This window comes from Tinamus guttatus, unplaced genomic scaffold (genome assembly GCF_059628265.1).
Source record: "Tinamus guttatus ecotype Peru unplaced genomic scaffold, ASM5962826v1 Tinamus_guttatus_pri_ptg000249l, whole genome shotgun sequence".
Lineage (NCBI taxonomy): Eukaryota > Metazoa > Chordata > Aves > Tinamiformes > Tinamidae > Tinamus > Tinamus guttatus.
Window position 1 is genome coordinate 1,329,435 of NW_028288783.1, and position 14,537 is coordinate 1,343,971.

The window sequence follows — 14,537 nt, forward strand, 5'->3', positions numbered from 1 at the left end:
CTCATGTCATTTGTCAAGAGTCGGCTAGAAAAGGTTAACATCATGTTAGTAGAACGCCGACAACTGCTTTAAGAATATATCCACTCAGTATTATCCCCAAGTTATCCCAAGGTACACCCTATTCCTATACCGCGGTATCACCTGTCATCCCCTACCTTCTACACTTTGTGCCTTATGTTTTTATGTCAAGCTTACGATATATAATTTTAAGATTGTTATAAACTATAAGAATAGAATAATATAAAAATAAGTAAGACTAATAAGTAATAAGAATAAGATAATAATAAGAATAAGTAATTAGAATAAGATAAGTAAGAATAAGATAGTTGTATTTTAGCTAGTTTTGTTATGCATAGGGAGGGGGGAAATGTTGTAGGTAGTTAGGGTCCGGCGGCCAGAAGATATCGCGCTGTACGGAAAGATAGGGCCCCTAACAGCCAATAGCATTTAGTTTACGATGTAAGCAGGCGGATGTGACGTTGTAAACCTTAGCTACATAACACTGTGTTACCCATCAATAAACGCCATTTGCCGTCTACCACATTGGTGTCAGTGAGCTGATGGCCTGAGCGGCCTGGGGGCGGTCGCCGTGCCGTTCCTGAACCAGGTCGCCACGCCGCTTGAACGGCAACAAGTGGGTGCTTATGGCTGAGGAGCTTGCCTCTTCCTCCCACAAGAACGGTATATGAGAATTTGATCCCTTAGGGCCAGCAGACAAACTACTTGAGAACTGCAAGTTGAACAGAGTAGGAAATGCAGCAGATAAAGAATTAGGTAAGAGTTACCAATTACTTGAGAACATAAGGCAAAGTAAGAGAAAACTAGTTGGGATGAGCACATGAGAACTCCCATTTTCCCTCCTGTTTTTTTGAAAAGAGGTACTGCAGGACAGCTGAATTTCAATCATTACTAAATGACACCCGAGAACTCTTAAAAAATCATGCTGACTTCTTCATTGTTTTTGCTGGAGGGTTTGTCTTCACAGATACTTAGCGTTTGCCATTTTCTTCCCAAGCAGTTCGTACTGAAGGCACTGAGTTTTCTCAGCATCTCCTCTGTTGCTGCCTTGTGATATTAGTGGCAAAGTCTTAACAGTAAAATGCACAAGTAGCTCAAGCAGGTGAGAACAAGGGACTAGGAAGACCTGTGAACACTTAAATTAGAGCTGCTGGAGAGCACTGTGGGGCCCAAGGCAGGCAGGTTTGCTGTCCATTCCTGTGCTCCATCCACATGCTCCTCCCTGTGGCAAGGATACGGCTGCTCACCTCTCACCAAGGGAGGCTGCAAGGCACCACACGGGAAGAGTCCAGATGAAGGCAGTTCTCATGGAAGAGGCTAAGAGCCATCAGAGATGCATCAGTGAGATACCTACTCGCACACTCTGTGCCAAGGAGCAGCATGGAGACTGTCTGAAAGGGCTGCCTAGCGTCAGAATTACACTTTCTGAAGTCAGATACTGTGAGCCTACTCCGTTTGGAGGACATGAGACAAGGAGGAGGAAAGATCACAGTGTGCATCTAAGTTCACAACATACATTGTCAGATAATGACAAGTTCCTGGGTCTTCTGTGGTGTTCTGTTGCATGTTCATTTGATAGCATCCTCTACTAGCTCAATTTAAGTAAGGTCATTTCACAAGAGAAATAATGCTAAATAAATCCTCAATACTGCTACAGGAATCGCATCAACTGAACATTTTTCTTATAGTTAAAAGTACAGTTGAAAGTAGAACAAGGAGCAGCAGAAAGCACCTAGGGAAGTTAAGATTTAAAGTGGAAGTGTCAGTGACCAGGCAAGGCTGGCACCCTCAGCCGGGAGCCCGGCAAGGCCAGCACCCTCAGCCGGGAGCAAGAGATTGGGCTGAATGAAAAGCAGGGGCAATTTGCCCAGGCTTTGGGAATGCTGCTATACAAAAGGCTGGTCCATGAGGTGGTGAGGACAAAATTCTTGAGCGGATAAAGGAGCAGCTCCAGGCAAGCCCTGCAGCTGTCTCCAAAGGAATGCATTTTCTGTAGGTATTAAAATTTGCTGAAACAGGTGAAAGGGGGAAGTAAATAAAGACCTAATTCATAGCAAGCTACACAGACTAAGAACACAGGAAAATAAGTGACTGTTAGCACAGGGGAAGTCTGAGGTATTAGGTCATGCAAAAAGGGACAAAGGTCACAGAAATTATGGATAGCCTTTTGGATAAAAGAATCTTTTGCCAAGTCTCTGGATGTACTTCCAGTAATTTTAAGATGTTGCCTCCAGCTACAGGATGACAGGACATCCTGGATTTATAAGTATCTGTTGTTGTACACCCTGCATTTGGGGAAGTACTGCTAGAGAACATGCTGAGGACCTCCAGGGCTGTTATCCCCCCACCCTCTCCCCTTTCCCAGCAGATCACCATTAACATATAAAAGCCAGCTTAGAGGGAGGGAGACCTGTTTTTGTTTTTTTTTTGTTTTTTTTTTGTTTTTTTAATAGAACTACAAGGAGACAAATCAGATTAGCATTCCTAATGGATATCCAAACAGAATGATCAGGAAACGATCCAATTCCAGCAATTCCAGCTAACAGAGGTATCAAAATTCCCTACCAATTTCGTTTCTTTGGAGTGGGCTGAACTCATAACTTGACGAGATAACAGAAAGACTTCTCAGGTTATAGCTCAGTGCACACTGGGCTTCTGCGTTACCAGTTTCAGCCTTGGGATATTTGTTGATTTTCACTTTGCTCTTACTCCAGGTTCCGCTCACATTCACATTTTTAATGTAAGAGTCTCCTGATAATTTATCTCCAATTAACCAGTTGCGCTTGAGCACATTTAAACTCAAGCTCAAGACGGACTTGCACACAAAATCCACGGCACTCAAGTTGGGCTGCCTGTGCTGTAATTGAAATCTCAAAGTGCTGGTTCCTTTATTCTTGGGAGAACAAAACGGAACTGAGGGCCATGCATACCAATACAAAGATATGCGTTATCTAAAGAGGCAGATCTGCTTCCTTTTCTTTTGATGGAGCAGCTGGAGACAGTCACTCCAGGATCAGTAAGGAACTGATGGTAACGCGAAACAAACGCAATGAAAACTGCTAATCAGGCAGAAGATAAGATGTACTAAAGGACGTGAACTCAAGAAATTAATAGAGCACTAAGCACTAAACTGATGGCCTTCTCCACTCCGTTTGCTTCCTATTTGTCAACTTCCAAGACAATTTTTAAAGACCTCACTGACAATACTTTTTTTCTTCTTCTCAATAGGAAATAAACACACACACAGCTAACTACTCTCTATTCTAAATATCTAATTCACAGAAGATTAAGTTCTCATACAAGTTCCTATATACTACTGTTCAAATGAAAAGAGAAAAGCTGCACAAATGAATCATGGAAGGTTTGCGGTGTTTAAAAAGATAAAACCTCTAGGGGCAGGGAGGTGGAAATCAGACACTGCAGAGATAGAAGCACCTATGAAAATGCAAGCAAACGTTCATCCACTGACCACTGATCCTGATGACCCTGGAGGCAAACTGAGGATGGCTTGAAGGCAACTTTTGTACTTCCAAATTATAAGCATGGAAAAGCACACAGTTATAAAAAGAAAAGAATGAATTTAAAGACAGATAGTAAAACAGGTTTCTCCTTTTCTCATTTTTACTATTTTTTCCTACTTTAGTGAAAATCCAGAGTATTGATTCCAAGACTATTTTACTGGATTTCCATTTGTTTTGCCTCAGCTCCTACATTAATCCAAACAATAAGGGCCTTTAAAGCATTCATAAATAACCTGCTGCTGGCACCTAGGAGCCAAATGCAGCAATGTTAAGCAACAACAAATTTCATAGTTCAAGAGGCACAGTTAAGGAAAAAGGTTGCTCAGAAAATCATTCTCATTTAGCACAAAGATCCTTAAAAATTACATGAAATCAGTCAAGTAACTATAGAAACCAATTTCTTCAGCTCTGTATCACACGTCTCACACCTCAATTGTCTTTATTATCGTCTGCTGTCAGATCCTTAATCAGAAATGTGAACAGGCTTGATGATTTATTCAGCGGGGAAAAAATCTGTAGGTCAAGTGAAAAATTTCACACACACACACACACACACTCCCTCCCTTCCTGACACACACATCTTCAACCTGAGGTACTTTCATTTCATTCTGTTCCCAGTAGCTCTGGGGGCAACTCCAGTGAGATCCAATATTAAGGCTCAATTAAAATAAGCTCCAATTAGTGGAGCTTTTTTCTCTCAGGCTAGAAAAGTCAGGAAATGGATATTGGGAAATGTAAAAAGTCAGCTACTGAGAGGAGGCTGCAGACATAAATGAACTTATTTGTTGATTTCTACAGTTGCTATGCAGAGGCCTCTGGGAGTAAAAGCTTAACCAGTCTAAGCTATAAACTAAAACCCCTGCAGCTAAACATGAACTGTGTGAAACAAGGGCTCCATTCCAGAACAGAAAACTGCTGGGCCCAGAAAATTAAAAGCCAGAGGCGTTTTCCATTTAAAACTAAATCCCAGTACCGCCTCCCAGCCAAAGAATTATAAGCAGTATCAGATTTACAAAACGAACAATTACCCTGGAAAAATGTAGCCTATTGTACAGTCCCAGATGCTAAATCTCAAAGTTTCTTCCCCCCCCTCTAATCCCACATTATATTCCTACCAAGTGTGCTGCTGTAGTTTACAAAGAACCATTTCTTGACAGGACTAAACTATGAAAATAAAATGTTAAAGAGAGCTCATAATTCATTGACCTCATTTGAAGTACTGCCCTTGCCTGCAGCAGTTCCTGTCCTTCCCCAAGGCCTCTGCAAATGGTATGCAACAGCAAAATAAACCCTGACCTAATTGCCAGGACAGGGCTGCCAACCTTCTCTCAACACAAAGGCAGGCATGGCAACTTGAAAGTCCTACCTCTTTTGCTTTCTGCTTCAAACGCAGTTGCTCTGGATCTTCTTTATTGGAGCGACTCTAGCAAAGGAAGAGGAGAAAAACTGAATAGAAATTACTAGCATCCAAACACCACAGCATCCGTTAAATATTTAATAAATGACAATTTTCTCTTGTGATTGAAAGATTTAGCTCCAGGGGCAAATGCCTCAATCCAGACTGGCTCCCTGCTCCCCCACCGCACACACATGCCCCCTCCCCCTCCTCATCTGGGCTGGCTGCCTCTGCTATAGCCTCAAGGAAGATTAAGCTGAAAATGATGCTAACGCTGTCAGTCAGGTCCAGTCTAGGCATGATGTTGTTCACGTCAGTAGCAGACGTTTAAAAGGGACAGGAAGTACAGAAAAGAAGTTGTACTTGTGCAAGTACAACAGGATTCCTTCAAGTCGAGGTTACCCTTCTGCCCAAGTGACTCCAGAATTGAACATGAAAGCAAAACAAAAAGCTGTAAAATAAACAGAAGATCGACTTGCATCTCATGGTGCAATGCTTACAGATCTTTTCCTTTTCTGTTTTTGAGGGAAGACAAGGGGGAAGAGGATGCTTACTCTGTACCAACAGTGGCTAAAACAGGGATGCTCAAGGCCTATGTTAGCCCTCTGATCTCAGTGTAGACAAACACCACAGGACCTTGGACTGCATGGGACTACCAAGTGCAGTGAACCCATATTTTGGAACAACGTCATGCACAGATTAGGAGACACAATGTTTTAGCAGCAGAGATAAAAATACAGAAATGAAGTAGAAGAGTGTCAACAGACTATTGTCCTTCGTTACCAGCTCTCAGAAGATATCATTCCTACCACTCATCTGAACTCCTGTCATGTTCAAAAGAAATGTAAAAAACTCAAAGGCTTTTCTGAACAGTCTGAGCTCTCCTAAACAAAGCTCTTCAGTTGCAAAGTTAATAGTTGCTTTATTTAAAGCAGAAATTGGAGAAATCAGCAGATGCTCACCAATATGAAGAGCACCACTACTTCCTAGGAACGCAGGAAGTTCTTACCTTGGCTGCTCGTAGCAATATTTCACGTTCCTCTTCATCCTTCCTCTGCTTTTCTAGGTGATCAAGCTTTTCAAGAAACCTCAGCTGAGCTCTAGTGTCACTAGATATGATGTATTTATCACTCCCCTGGAAAGAGACCTCTGTTATAGACAAGTAGGCTGTTATGTACATCACTAAGAAGCTACACTGGGTCAAACAAATTCACAAAACAATTCAAATAGCACAGCATTATCAAAGCTGAAACAAATACCGACTGTTTAAAAACAAACTGTTGGATGGTAGGTATCCATTTACATATCTTTTCTCCCATGAACCATGTTTCTTCTTTCTTCACTTTAGAGTGCTAAGTCAGAGTTAAGCATTTACATTTTAAAAACCAAATCAAAGACCTTGGGCCAATTAGAAATACCAGCAACCCAGGAACAGCCTAGCGGGGTCCTGTAACAGCATCACACAGGTGACAGGAAACAAAGAGTCATTACGCTATTTCAGCTCAGCAATAGTTGAATATTTCCCAAATAAGGTCTTTACGAGAGGAATAACTGCAGTTATATTTTAACATATCTACTAAATAGACCCATCCTCCATAATCATTTAGCATTGTATATGCTTAAACTGAAAAAAGTGTTTTAAACGTGTATAATTCATAGTCATAACGGTTATGAGGCAGCAGGCTCAATTCAGGTTTTGTTCATACAACTTAACTTCCTTCTGTAAGACCTAACTGTCCCCAGCCATAGCAGTGCAAACGCTGTGAAAACTGAAGTTATGCAAATGCAACTGAGTACCAAGTTTAAGTTACTGATAGCGTGAGTAGCCACAACACAGACAGGATGCTTAGAATTGTATGTGCTAAGAATGAACTTGTACGGCTGATGGTCAAAAATCCTTTTCACTTTAACTGAATTACATTTAATCTGGAATTCACTGAAAGTGAAGGTGGGGAAGAAAAAAAAAAATTTTGTCTTGAAAGAAGCTATTATTCCCAAAGAGCAGTAGCATACTAGAGCTATGCAATCTTATCATGAAACTCCTTCCTTCACACTGCAAGACAAATCTGCATGCTCTGGACGACTCCATAGATGCACTCTACAGCGTGGCCAACTTGTTACAAAATTTGAACCTCAAGTTTACACATATTTATGCAGCACTAAATAGCAAAACATTCCCAGGTACATCTTCAGCGAAGAAATATCTGGCAACAAGCTCAAAAGCAGCTGTAAGCCTTGCCTACCATTTGTTATTTTCGTTCTAGATTGTCATGTATTTGCAAGTGAAACCAAATTCTGAGCAAGTCAGTTGCTGTTTAGCACCAAGAGTGTATCCCATGTCCAGGGGCACAAAAAGGAGAGATCATGCACATGCAAGCTCAGCCAGGCCAAAAGTTGGACAAGGCTCAGCTATTATGGAACAACCTAGAGAGCCATTTATATTCAATTTCTAAACTAAATTAAAAGATCTTTTTGTTTTTTCCTTCTGGTAAGTTACTTCGGTACTCTGCAGTTTGACTGATGACAGGAGGGAGAGAAGGTTGGCAACCTGAAAGGGCTCACCCCTTGCTTTAAGGGGTAAACACAAAATGTAGCTCTGGAGCTGTCACAGAATATTGCCACATTCACAGTACAATTTAGTTTCCCATTCTTACTGCTCTTGCATGTGGAGCACATGTACAAGACCACATGCCATGACTGAGCCACATGTTCATGAACCCCCAGCACAGGAACATGAAACAGTTCTGTTACGCAGAATCCACACACACCAAAGACATTTTTAATCACTGCTTTGTTCAGTTGTCATAACTCTGCTCTCAACTACCATGCTAGGTCAACCTCAGTATTTTACCTCAGCACTTCTCCAAATCAGAGGAGAGGGGAGGATGCGGCTGAACAAAAACCAGCTGGCCACCTTTGTGGTCTTACTAGCCCTAAATACAGGCATCACAACAAAATTTGTACTACAGACATCAGCTTATAAGACTCTGAATGCCTATTCCTATTTCTTGCTTTAAATGGTGAGACCACCATGATAGTTTTATGCTAATTAACAGAAGTTCATAACTTCCAATTATTCAGCTTTTAACACACAGTAGAAGAGGGCAAAAGTAGGGATGTACCTGCTGGTAGACTCTCTAAGGGCTATCAGGTAAAAGCTACTGGGCATGAACTCAGCAAACCAGAAGGAAGAGTTCCCTGAGTATTACCATGTGAATTACTGATGTTTTTCAACAACTTCTATCCTAATATAACCTGCGTGTTGTCAACAGACGTATCACAGAAGCGTGTGTGTAATGGAGATAAGCCAATAAAAAAAAAAAAAAAAAAAAAAACACCAGTATAGGGGAGGGAACTGTTGTCCAGTCCTCTTGTAAAGTCTTTGGCAAGTCTCAAACACATAGAAGTCCATATTGCAAATGAGCCCAGAAACAAAAAAAAAAAGATTGAAGTGCAAGAACTTGGTGGAGATGGAAGTACATGTATGTAAGTACATAATAACACTCTAACGCTCATAAGCTTTAACTTTTCTCTAAGTTATATGCTCATAAGCTTTTAGAAATGTATCGCAGCAATATTACTGATATGGGACCACTTAAAAGTACAATCCTCCTAGTATTACTCCTCTATGGTGTAATACTATCTTCCTGCTGGAAAGATGGTGTTATAATATACTTGTTTTCAACTTTTTATTTTTTAAGAAACTGAAAAGAAAATTTGTTACAGCCTTGCAATCCCATCTCTGCTTCTGTCAGTCATCAAAATCTCACCAATTCTCTTATTTCTTTAGTACAGTGAAACAGAAACCAGTTATATCAGAAGTCCACTGTCCAAAAATACCCCCTTGCTGTTTTTGACGCTTGCAAGACACTAGGCCCTAGCAGCTCCTCCAGACTGCAGCTTACATTCTACTTCTGTTCACGTGATTTATCAGATTTCCCATTTTAGGGAAACAACACAGAATTTGTAAGATTTCTAGACTTTTCATAGAAAATTGCACGCTTTTTCTGTATCTTTTTTTTTTTCTTCCCATGTCCTCTTCATATCCCAGCTGTCCCAGAAATCCTTACAAATACCTGGAGATTTCCAAGCATTTTCTCCTCTTTCAATATTGTTCTCCTATATTTAAAAGGCTGTAAGAAGTCCCTTCAAGAGTTGAACTCCTACCCTAACAGTTGCTCGTGTTATACTGCAAGTATGGATAAAGTTTCTGTAAATAACAAATTCAAACAGATGACAGAATTAACTTCTAACTTCTACTGAGCCAATACTGCATCTCTACTAAAAGTAAACACACAAGGAAATACCAATCCCTAGTCAAAATAGAGCTGATTACAGTCAGAAACACTTTTACATCTACCAGGTAGATTTGGCATTACAATCACCATTGCTGTGGAAGAGGAGAAATGAATGCATTTACTTCTGCATGTAATCTAGGTTTTAAAAGTGCCTAACTAGTCAAAAGGAAAAGCAGCAGTTGTAGTTAGAGGCTATAAATAGTTATGACAAAACCAACTTATGGTAGGTATTGAAAAGGTACATATTATATATCATGTGCCTACACATGGAAGAATTTCATCTTCAAGGCTGCCAAGCATAAACACTTCGGTGCAAAACTTGCAAGTGATTTCCTTTACCTTATGGGTTGATACTCTGTGCTGAGCGGTTACAGTTAGCTTTTCTAGAAGCCCTCGTAATCTCTCCTGTGTAGCATGGGAGACCAAGTTCACAACATCAGAGTTAACTTCCATAATGTCATGCCTTTTACCTGTGGAAGCAGAGAAAATCCATTACATGTTTTAGTAGTAGCTGATAATTGAAATAATTAGCACAGCAGGTATTCTGTTCCCCCTGGAAGTCATACCCATTATGAATAAAGGTTTGGAGATTATGATTTTCCTGGTAAAGTCACAACTTCAAAGATCTTAGACACTACATTAATAAAACTTAGCCTGGAGCTTCAGAAAATACAGACATTGTTTCACTTAGCCTCTAGAATCACTCTCCTTGCAAGGTCATTTATAGGACAAAGTTAATAAGAACACAAATCTAGCTTCATGTTCAGGGAGAGGGAGAAACGGTAGCAGTAGAAATTAGTGCCATATTCTGTTAATTTCAGTAATTAAAAAAATAGAGAATTACATTTTGCCCTGCTTGACACTGTGCTTGTTAACAACTCATGACATTTATTCGACGAACGGGAATGGTGTGTGCAGCACGTTGCAGGCGTGGGGACACGGGTCCCTCTCACCTACCTCCACCAGGCAGCAAGCGGCTGACTGATCCCAAATTCCACGGCAGCAGCCTGGTAAATGCAGATCCAGGCCCCCTTGGGGGATCACACCATCACCCTCAGCCTGTCCTCCCAGGTGCCCGCTCCCGAGCGCGCCGCTGCCTCCCTGCGCTCCAGCAGCCGCTGCGGAGGCTGGCGGCAGCTCTGGGCAGAGCTGTCCGGCTCCTACGCCCAGAGCCACCCGGCACCTCCGCGCGGCTGGAGAAGCTCTTGAGAGGGCGACGCAATCAACCTTGGAGCGCAGCTCAACTGAGATACCTGGACAGCACTTTTCTTTGGAGACAAACAGCTGTTTTGCAGACCTTACACACAATACCTTGTAGCAAGCTCATCTTCCTACCCCTCGCTGCACTTCCAGTGGCTGTAACACTTTATGATGCAACATACAGCATGCACTTAAAATTCACTTTAGTATTTATTGCCAACCTGAGCATTAAGAATGAATAAACAGTACACTGCAAAAAATCCTCCACCTCCATGTATTTTGCTTTTATAATTCATTTTTCTGTTAGAATAGCAATCTCTCGGGAAGAATCTATGATATTATTGCACACATGATCAGAACGTTCCACAACTTGATACTACCGGGTAAATATCAAGATGCCTCTCTAAGGCCGTCATTTATCTCAGTGAAAAGTTGATTTTGCTCAAGCACCTTTCGAAATTTGCTCAGCAGTTCTCTACTAGTCTACTAGAATAATGAAAATAAGTCAGTTTAAAGCAGAACAACAGAAAGAACTAAACTCCTCAAGACCTCCCTCCACATATACTTCCTAAGCTTCCTGCCCTGTTAGAGGGCAGGAAACTTCATATTCTGAATTGCTGTACAGCCTGACCATATTCCTTTCCTTGCAATCAAACCATTTTTTATTAACACAGATTAGCTAGCATTAAAGTTACGAAACAGTCATGCTTATATTTTCCATCTTTACATCAGAAAGACTATTATTCTAGAAGTGTATTTTCTTAAGTCCTTAGAGATCTTTTTCTTATCTGCTTTGAATGGATTATGGTTAACTACTGAATTTTGAGGAAGTGTCCTAGGCACTAGTGTCTTTCAGTGAGTATTTTCCCTTTTTATCTATCAACATAGCACTGACTTCACTTAACTATGCTCCATACAGCTCACATGGCACATTTGCTGACTAGCTTAGGACCTTTTTAAGCAGTATATAGCATTTGCAGGTGACATCCTCTATGCGTAGACTAGCTGCTTCCTTTGGACTACAAAAAAGTTGCACATTGAACCAGAGACCGAGAAACATCACGTGTTCACACAGCTGGACAACTTGGGTAGGATTATTACCACATGTATGTACAGCAGCATTTCCCGGTAACTGTGAGCACTTGTGGCTAAGCACTAAGGCAAGCGACTAAGCAGAGAATATTAGCAGAGAACTGTGCAACACTCATCCAGCTTGCTGTAAGGGGCAGTGGCACCCGCATGGTGCTTGCGCTGTTACACACTGTACAAATACGTACTCTGCTTTGACACAGTGCCACATTGCCAAACAACCGTTCAGTTTTGCTCAGAAACCAAAAAGTGAACAGAGGTATATGAAAAACCCTATCACATTTTAGTCTAAGACAGTATTATTCTGTAATACAGATAAAATAACATTGACAACTCTTTTGTATACAACCTTTCCATAGAGAGTGTGAAAAACAAAGATCTGCCCTGCGCGGATTGACAGCATGAAACTTCTTCCTAATCAGGTGGGAGGCATGTGTAACATTGGTCTATACTGTAGATACCTCAATAGGCTGAAGATGCAAAGCTGCCTTTCATAGCCTAGGGGCAGCTTTCACACATCTGATTAAGAGCTGCAGAAATAGAAGAGTAGACTTAAGAATTTGACACAAATATTTATATGCTGATGTGTTGCATAGTAAAACAGCAATAGACTGAAGAGTTGTAGGTTGCTCACACACATCTCACATGTAAAAGTGGTGCTAGTGCCTCTTGTGTGATAGTTTCCCTATTAAAAAACCAAAAAACCCAAAAACTTATCTTTTTTGGAAGGCCAAACGAAACCTTAGCACAGATCGGTCACAAGTCAAGGAGGGAGATCTTAATGGCTTCTTCTTTAAGGACCAAAGGCTGGCTGATAGATAAGAAAACACTACATACATACATATTACTTATGTGTTCTCACCTATGTTCAAGATCATCTTCTGAAGAGCTTCTGAGGAGAGAAAAGGTTCATCTGCACATGAACGCACCACAGTACCAATGAGCTCGCTATTCGTTGCCAGAATACATGCATTCTCCTCGTTAAGATTGACCCCAGCCATAGAAGTCACATCATTTATGTCATCTTCATCTTTACTGAAGAGAAAAAAATAACATATTATGCTTCGCTCTTAATGAACACAAAGAAAATGACTGTTTTTTTTCAGACAACCACATTCAAATACCTTGGAAGTTACCTCTATACCCTACATATGTAGTGTAGGAGGGGACAGAGAAAGTTGTCCCCTAAAATCTTTCACAGTTCAGTGAAGTGCCTCTCGTCATTGGCTTACCAATGCCTCAGATGCTAGGCACACAAATCCTTTACAAGAAAGGAAATTTAACAGTCAGCTTTTAAGCAAGCTTAGAAACCAACAACTGAAGTATACTGGGTCTGTTTATTCCTTATATATGGCTGCTCTCTGCCCGTCACTACTCCTATAACAGCAGGATTATTTTATCCTATACCAACAATATTTAGCAGGCAAAAAAGAGTCAAGGTTCCTTGCCGAGTCCACAGAAAGTCACAGATTAGCTGAGATGCTCTAAAGTTACAATTCATCAGGTAACACTAAATGTTGAGTGAAGTTGAATATTGACTCATACTATAAACAAGCTTAATTGCTAAATGAGATCTGCATTTGACTAGCAGAAGTTTTCAGAACACATGTATTAACTTAAACTTGATTTTTTTTTTTAAATTGAGTTCCCTAAGGGACAAATGCTTCTTGTTTAGCACACTCACTGATGAACCGACTCAGAGCTTGCTCTTTAAACTGGTTCTACTATGCAGTCTTTACCTAGTTAGTGGAGAGGACACTATATCTCTCCTGTGGCCAGAGCAGTGGCAGAACTCTAGTCTTAGTATTTCTGTGCTACCTAAATTCTGTTGTAGCAGTTTTACGTTGAACATTGAAAATAAACACTCATGTCTGGCACACTTCAGGCTATCATAACTAATAGCTGTAACTATGACAAAGCTCAAGTCAAGCAAATAGCTTGTATTTTATTATTTTTTAATAAAGATTACTTTATTACTGAATGAATCCCATCAGGAAAGTTTCTGCAGAACTTCAGCATCAAAACAATTCAAGTTATTTTAAGATACAAGTTTAGATTATCAAGGGAAGCCTTCTTCTTTCACAACATGAGAAAGGTCCTCTGATATGTTCAAGAGTAGATTCTAGATTGATCTTAAACATTTGCAACATTTATACAGACTCTCTGTCTGAAGCTCTCTTGATTTTCAAAAAGAAGAAAAAAACTTCTAAAAAGGAATTGAGAAGGTTTGGCAAATTTATCTTCAAAAAACACTCTTCAGAAAACACCTAAATAATTCTTCAACCAGCGATAGGTCAGACATTTGCCAGTCTTGGGAGAAAACGGGATCTTTTTCTCTGATTTCTGGCTGGCAACAGGTAAAAGCTGGAGTCACAAGAAAAGGGTTTGAGTAATATTCCAAAGTCACATATAAGTAGTTAATTATTAGATGCATTTTCTTATTAGGGCTTTAATACGCTTCTATGGCACTAATCTTCTGCCAACCACTTCTGAAGAAATCGATGACTAGGAAGAGAATCCTACTTTACACAGCTCCTGCCTTCCATTCGTCTACTCTCATGGCTAGGCAGCTTCTACATTATTTGCTTAGGGAAAAGGAGACCCAACAGATTCTCAAGTCAGCCTCATTCATTTAAGTCTAACTCGACCACGCTTCCTGACTAGGCTTCTGTCCCAAATCTGTCACGCTAAGAAAGGCACTAAACCCCAGGATTCTCAGAACAGTTAAATAACCTATGTTTATATCTGAAGTTGAAGCCACCACAGTAAGAAAATTTCTCCCTTCCTACCCCATCACAAGAGTCAAATGAACAATTCTAAGAATACATTCATACTCTATCAGCCTAAAAGAAATCCTAATCTTTCCAGAAGTGTGCCAGTGGAGCTTCCATGCATGATAATGGAGTGCTAATTGATCTTCACAATCAGTCCAGTTTCCTCCTCTTAATGATCACTGATACTACATGGAAAAGTGGTTATTCGTGGCAACAAGAATCCCACCGCAGTACAATGACT

General features: G+C 40.6%; 1 protein-coding gene across 1 annotated transcript in view; it reads right to left on the reverse strand.

The window, feature by feature from the left end:
- Positions 1-14,537, reverse strand: part of TAF4B (TATA-box binding protein associated factor 4b) — a 78,105-nt gene that overhangs the window by 18,541 nt on the left and 45,027 nt on the right. Inside the window, exons 10-13 of the mRNA XM_088526683.1 lie at positions 12,385-12,557; positions 9,573-9,703; positions 5,945-6,070; positions 4,906-4,962 (exon numbers count right to left, since the gene is read on the reverse strand). Coding sequence (XP_088382809.1) covers positions 4,906-4,962; positions 5,945-6,070; positions 9,573-9,703; positions 12,385-12,557 — 487 coding nt within the window. The remainder of the gene's footprint in view (positions 1-4,905; positions 4,963-5,944; positions 6,071-9,572; positions 9,704-12,384; positions 12,558-14,537) is intronic.